Here is a 6846-nt window from a genome sequence, read left to right as displayed (position 1 = left end):
GTAATCCTCTACTTCATCCAATTACAAATACTTAATTCAATTGCAGTACTGTTCAACTGTACAGTGTTATAGACATTTATATTGGCTATACTTTAATGAACCAAAGTACCAACAACTTCTTTTACCATTCATGGACTTTGATACTAAACTGTTTGACAAATATGATACTTGCACAGTATCTTTGAAAGATTTTGTTTGTTCTATATTGGAGTGTCGTGGAGTACTTCCTGGTGATACAAGAGATTACAATGTTACAGAAATATTTTGTTTCTGTAATCCTCTACTTCATCCAATTACAAATACTTAATTCAATTGCAGTACTGTTCAACTGTACAGTGTTATAGACATTTATATTGGCTATACTTTAATGAACCAAAGTACCAACAACTTCTTTTACCATTCATGGACTTTGATACTAAACTGTTTGACAAATATGATACTTGTACTGTACCTTTAAAAAATTTTGTTTGTCTGTATAGCAGTCATGGAGTACTTCCTGACTATACAAGAGATTACAATGTTACTGAAATATTTTGTTTCTGTAATCCTTTACTCCATCCAATGACAAATACTTAATTCTATTACAGTACTACTCCACTGTACAATGTTATAGACATTATACTGGCTAAACTTTAATGAACCAAAGTACCAACAACTTCTTTTATCATTCATAGTCTTTGATACTAAACTGTTTGACAAATATGATACTTGTACTGTACATTTGAAAAATTTTGTTTGTTCTATATAGAAGAGTTATGGAGTACTTCCTGACGATACAAGAGATTTCAATGTTACAGAAATATTTTGTTTCTGTAATCCTTTACTTTATCCAATTACAAACACTTAATTCAATTACAGTACTACTCCACTGTTCAATGTTATAGACATTTATATTGGCTAAACTTTAATGAACCAAAGTACCAACAACTTCTTTTACCATTCATGGTCTTTGATACTAAATTGTTTGACAAATATGATACTTGTACTGTACCTTTGTAAAATTTTGTTTGTTCTATATAGGAGAGTCATGGAGTACTTCCTGACTATACAAGAGATTACAATGTTACTGAAATATTTTGTTTCTGTAATCCTTTACTCCATCCAATTACAAATACTTAATTCAATTACAGTACTACTCCACTGTACAATGTTATAGACATTTATATTGGCTAAACTTTAATGAACCAAAGTACCAACAACTTCTTTTATCATTCATGAACTTTGATACTAAACTGTTTGACAAATATGATACTTGTACTGTACCTGTGAAAAATTTTGTTTGAACAATATAGGAAAGTGAGGTAGTACTTCCTACAATAGATATTTTGTTTCAGTAATTCTATACTTCATCCAATTACAAATACTTAATTCAACTGTACAATATTATAGACATTGATATTGACTAAGTCTTAATGGACCAAAGTACAAACAACTTACTGGACCATTTATGACCCATTATTCAACAATATCCCATAACCAAAAATTAGAAGACTTCTGTAATGACTGGATTTTTTGGAAACACGAGTTGGACACTGTGATATCAACAAAGTACCAGACTGATAATCTGACACACGAAGTCAGGTTTTGTCTCGATAAGCAATCTATTTTGATCAGTTACTCGAAGATACAAATAGAATGTGATAAAACACGTGGAGACTTACAATGTAAATCTTGTATTAGTGTTGATGATTGACATACAAGATACATTGTTTAAGACTCGTTCACTTTTTCTGATGATGATCATGATAATTAGAATTTCCTTATCTGTCCAATATAAGGGATAAACAAATGATTAATTTGTTAATAAACTGGTGATTTAAAAAGAGTCATCATGTCTGGACTTCAGTGTTTTGCCACGGTGCTAATAATAAGGTAATTCACCCACCAACAATTTAAACCACATTAATTAATAAACACCGTAATTAATTGCAGTTATTTTCAATTAAACAATGTTATCTCGGACGACGTAAATTGGGATTTCAACGTGTTTACTCAAAGGTGGGCGCCGGGAGCTTGTGCAGATTGGCTAAGCCTCAACGAAACGGCGTCGTGCTACGAAGTACCGACAACCTACTGGAGCATCCACGGACTTTGGCCCAGTAGCACAACCGGAAACCATCCCGCCTTCTGTAACGACACTCCTTTAAACATAACCGAATTGGTACCCATCACAAACCAATTGGTTAAGCAATGGCCCACCACTAGGAATTACACCAGCAACTTCCACGACGACTGCGTCTTCTTCTGGGAGCACGAGTGGGACAAGCACGGTACTTGCGCATTGAGTACCATTTTCGAGTATTTTAACGCGAGTTTGGAGTTGAATGTGAGGTACGACGTCTTCAGGACGCTAGAGGGAGCTGGAATTGTTCCTGAGGCAACCAGAGGTTACAACTACAATGACATATTTGTTGTGCTGCTGGAGTCTTTTGGTAAGACACCTGAGATTGCTTGCACGGCAGGAAACTTAATACATGAGGTCAGGATTTGCTTAGATAAGGAGTCTTCTTTGATCGACTGTTCGAACAGACAGACAAATTGTGATATAACTCAGGATATATTGTATAGATGATTATAATAATAATAGTTCATCAAAAATCAGTAAAAGTATCCCAACTGTTGAAGTGTTTTAATTGAGAGATAAAAATCATTGTTCTAAATACAATTGTTTATTATATCTGGACTTTAAAATCAATAATTGCGGGTTCACTCCAAAAATTCGTATCTTTTTTATCAGATCATCAGCAAAGATAAATTAACCGGGTATCGAACATTTGCAAAACAGGATCAGTTGTCTGTAACAAATCAATATGGACTATCGGAAGCACATATTTCAAAGATACAAATTCCTTTGTATTTTCTCGTCGGTTTTCTTCGTTGTTTTCTTATTTTTGCTGTGTTATATGTAAGTAACTCATCCACTTGTCCATCCGAAGTGCAATCTTCCTTGTTTTTAGATTAAGCCGCCCAATCGTCATAACAGACTCTTGTGACGACCCATGGGATAGGTTCGGATTTGCCCAACAATGGCTCCCAACCTACAACCCAGCCATGAAGAAGGAAAACTGGACCATACACGGCGTTTGGCCCAGCAAATCCAACATGGAGGATCCAACTTGTTGTCAATACGTTCCATTTGATGTGCACCAACTGGAACCCATCAAGGGGCAACTGGTGGACAACTGGCCCAGCTACTACAGCGACCCTGGAGACGTCTTCAATGATTCCATCAAGTTTTGGAGCCACGAATGGGTACAACATGGTGTTTGTTCTGTTGATGTTGAAGGCATGGGGAATGTGCGTGACTACTTCCAAACCGGCTTGAACTGGCACAAAGCTTACAACGTGAAAGAAGCACTGGAACACGGTAGTATAGTACCAAACCCAACCAAAGGGTACCCTCTCAAAGACATAGTGCAAAGTTTAAAAACCTTCTTTGGTACCACACCCACTGTTGTCTGTTCCGGAGATAACCTATTGGCGGAAGTAAAGTTGTGCCTAAAAAAGGACGCCTCAGAGACCATCGATTGTCCGGTGGACCAAGTGGACTGCAACCAAGAACGAGACATATTTTACCTCCCCATCGACGAGAGTGGCTGGGATATCTTCACCTTCGAACAAATATGGCTACCCACCTACAACCTCAACATGAAAAAAGGAACTTGGACCATCAATGGGCTGACCCCCGTGAACTCATCCACAGGTAAATCGCCGAGTGGTTGTGGTGGCACCGGATTAAGATTAACTCCCGAGGTAATCGAAGACATGAAGCAAGACTTGGTGGAGTATTGGCCTTCGTTTAATACCAACGCCGACTCGGACGTCTTCAACGAGTCCTTCTCGTATTGGCAAAAGGAGTGGTCATTTAACGGTGGGTGTGCTGCGTCAGTCAGGGGGATGACTGATGCCTCAGGCTACTTTGGTACCGCTATTGAGTGGCGCAAAAAGTACGACGTAGCAGCCGCCCTACAACAATTCAACATAACACCCAGCCAAAGTGCCCAATATAAAACGTCCGACATTAAAAAGGGGTTGAAGTCTTATTTTAAAACAAACGTAAACGTGCTTTGTAAGGGTGATAATCTTCTGTCGGGTGTGCAGTTGTGTGTTAACAAACGAGGGGAGCTAGTGGATTGCCCCACAATTGAACCCGATTGTGATGAAGTACGGTACTACCCCCACAATCCTGAAGGTTACACAGACGACTGGGATACTTTAGTGTTTGCTCAACAGTGGCTTCCCTCCTACAGTGACTCAAAGAAAAACGACAGTTGGATTATCTATGGGGTGTACGCAGCTAATTCGACTGGACTTCAGCCAAGTTATTGCACCAACGTGAGCCTGACGGAAGAAAATCTTTTGCCCTTCGTAGATGAGTTGGTGAGGTTTTGGCCTTCCTACAGTGCTGGCTCGAATGTGTTCAACGACTCCATTGGATATTGGAAGAAGATTTGGTCCAGACATGGGACTTGTTTGACGAAAATCGAAGGCTTCCAGAATTTAACCATGTACTTCAACACCACCATAAAGTGGCAGCAACGTTATAACCCCCATGTAGCACTCTCCAAATATAATATCTCCTTAAATAGTGTCGGTGGTTACAAAGTGGAAGACCTGGAAAATGCCATTGTGGCTGAATTTGGTGCCAAACCTACTATAACCTGTACCGGAGCTAACCTTCTGGGAGAAATACGTCTTTGCATGAACAAAACTTTAAGTTTGATCAACTGCACTGAAGCTACCAACTGCAAGGCTGGCGAAAATGTTACGTTACGTGCTGCAACTAGTGACGTTTGGGATTCATATACGTTTGCACAACAATATTTACCAGCTTATGACGATTCTAAGTTTAATAATTCTTGGACTGTGCATGGTATTTGGCCAAATAATCGTACAGGAAAGGTTCATCCAGAGTTTTGTTCAAATCTATTGTTCAATGATTCTCACATTGAATCTATTAAAGATAATTTGACCAATTCTTGGCCATCATATAAAAATGGAAATACAGCCTTTTGGAAACACGAATGGGAAAAACATGGTACTTGTGGTTTAACTGTACCTGAAATGGACAGCATTTTAGAATATTTCCAAACTGGTTTAAAGTGGAACAGTATGTATAACATTAGTAACATTTTGGAACAGGCTAATATTACACCTAATGCTTCCGAGAAATACAAAGTGGAAAGTATAATTGGTGCCATTGAAAATAACTTGAAAGTATTTCCTACTGTTATTTGCGAAGGTTCATCAATTTCAGAAATTAGACTATGTTTAGATAAGTCTAATTTATCTTTGATTGACTGTAACGAACCAATCCAATGCCCAATTGAAGTTTTATATAAACCTTCTAACACTGGAAGTAACATTAAACTTGCCCGAAATGAAGTTGAAGCCAAGTCGTTTGACATAATCACCTTTGCTCAAGAATGGATACCCAGCTACAGTGGTAAAATCAAAGTAAGCAGCTGGACCATACATGGAGTTTGGCCAAGCAGTACCAGCGGTAACCACCCGTCCAATTGCGAAAATGTTCCTTTCGATGAAAAACAAATACAGTCGATAAAAAATGAAATGATTGCCCAATGGCCTTCGTACAAAGTAACCAACGACGTTTACAAAGAGTCGTTAAGCTTCTGGGAGCACGAATGGACCAAACACGGAACATGCGCCTTGTCCGTTCCCGGAATGGGAAGCATTTTGGAGTACTTCCAAACTGGCCTGGATTGGAACAGTAAGTACAACATCGGAAAGGCCTTAAGTCAAGCTGGAATTGTACCTCATGCATCAAAGAAATACGTTGTGAACGACATAGTTGCTGCCATTCAAGATAATTTGGGGGTAGTACCAACTGTGGTTTGTGAAGGGTCCTCCGTTGGTGAAATTAGATTATGTTTGCATAAAACTAAGTTAACTTTGATTGACTGCGACCAAAGGACCACTTGCAGTGCAACTAAAGTTCTCTACCCATTGGCAAACACTGTTGCTGAAGCTGAAGTCGACCAAACTGAAGTTGAAGCGAAGTCCTTTGACATAATCACCTTTGCTCAAGAATGGATACCCAGCTACAGTGGTAAAATCAAAGTAAGCAGCTGGACCATACATGGAGTTTGGCCAAGCAGTATCAGCGGTAACCACCCGTCCAATTGTGAAAATGTTCCTTTCGATGAAAAACAAATACAGTCGATAAAAAGTGAAATGATTGCCCAATGGCCTTCGTACAAAGTAACCAACGACATTTACAAAGAGTCTTTAAGTTTCTGGGAGCACGAATGGACCAAACACGGAACTTGCGCCTTGTCCGTCCCCGGAATGGGAAGTATTTTGGAGTACTTCCAAACTGGCCTGGATTGGAACAGTAAGTACAACATCGGAAAGGCCTTAAGTCAAGCTGGAATTGTACCTCATGCATCAAAGAAATACGTTGTGAACGACATAGTTGCTGCCATTCAAGATAATTTGGGAGTGGTACCAACTGTGGTTTGTGAAGGGTCTTCCGTTGGTGAAATTCGATTATGTTTGCATAAAACTAAGTTAACTTTGATTGACTGCGACCAAAGGACAACTTGTAGTGCAACCAAAGTTCTCTACCCATTGGCAAACACTGTTGCTGAAGCTGAAGTCAACCAAACCGAAGTTGAAGCGAAGTCCTTTGACATATTCACCTTTGCTCAAGAATGGATACCCAGCTACAGTGGTAAAATCAAAGTAAGCAGTTGGACCATACATGGAGTTTGGCCAAGCAGTACCAGCGGTAACCACCCGTCCAATTGCGAAAATGTTCCTTTCGATGAAAAACAAATACAGTCGATAAAAAGTGAAATGATTGCCCAATGGCCTTCGTACAAA

At 39.1% G+C, this 6846-nt stretch overlaps 1 protein-coding gene across 1 annotated transcript; it reads left to right on the top strand.

Moving 5' to 3' along the window:
* The first annotated feature begins 1831 nt into the window (after nucleotides 1–1831).
* On the top strand, nucleotides 1832–2572 carry LOC109605161 (ribonuclease Oy-like). Its single transcript, XM_020021731.1, has 2 exons — nucleotides 1832–1872; nucleotides 1933–2572. The coding sequence occupies exons 1-2, from the start codon at nucleotides 1832–1834 to the stop codon at nucleotides 2570–2572; spliced, it is 681 nt and encodes a 226-aa protein (XP_019877290.1).
* The last annotated feature ends 4274 nt before the right edge of the window (nucleotides 2573–6846 follow it).

This window comes from Aethina tumida, chromosome 5, assembly GCF_024364675.1.
Source record: "Aethina tumida isolate Nest 87 chromosome 5, icAetTumi1.1, whole genome shotgun sequence".
Taxonomy (NCBI): domain Eukaryota; kingdom Metazoa; phylum Arthropoda; class Insecta; order Coleoptera; family Nitidulidae; genus Aethina; species Aethina tumida.
Note: the sequence above shows the minus strand (reverse complement) of the source record. Positions and strands in the feature narration are given on the sequence as shown.

Coding starts and splice junctions, on each gene's coding strand:
- LOC109605161 (XM_020021731.1), top strand. CDS start 1,832: ATGTCTGGACTTCAGTGTTTTGCCACGGTGCTAATAATAAG. Junction 1,873..1,932: donor GCCACGGTGCTAATAATAAG/GTAATTCACCCA, acceptor AATTAATTGCAG/TTATTTTCAATTAAACAATG.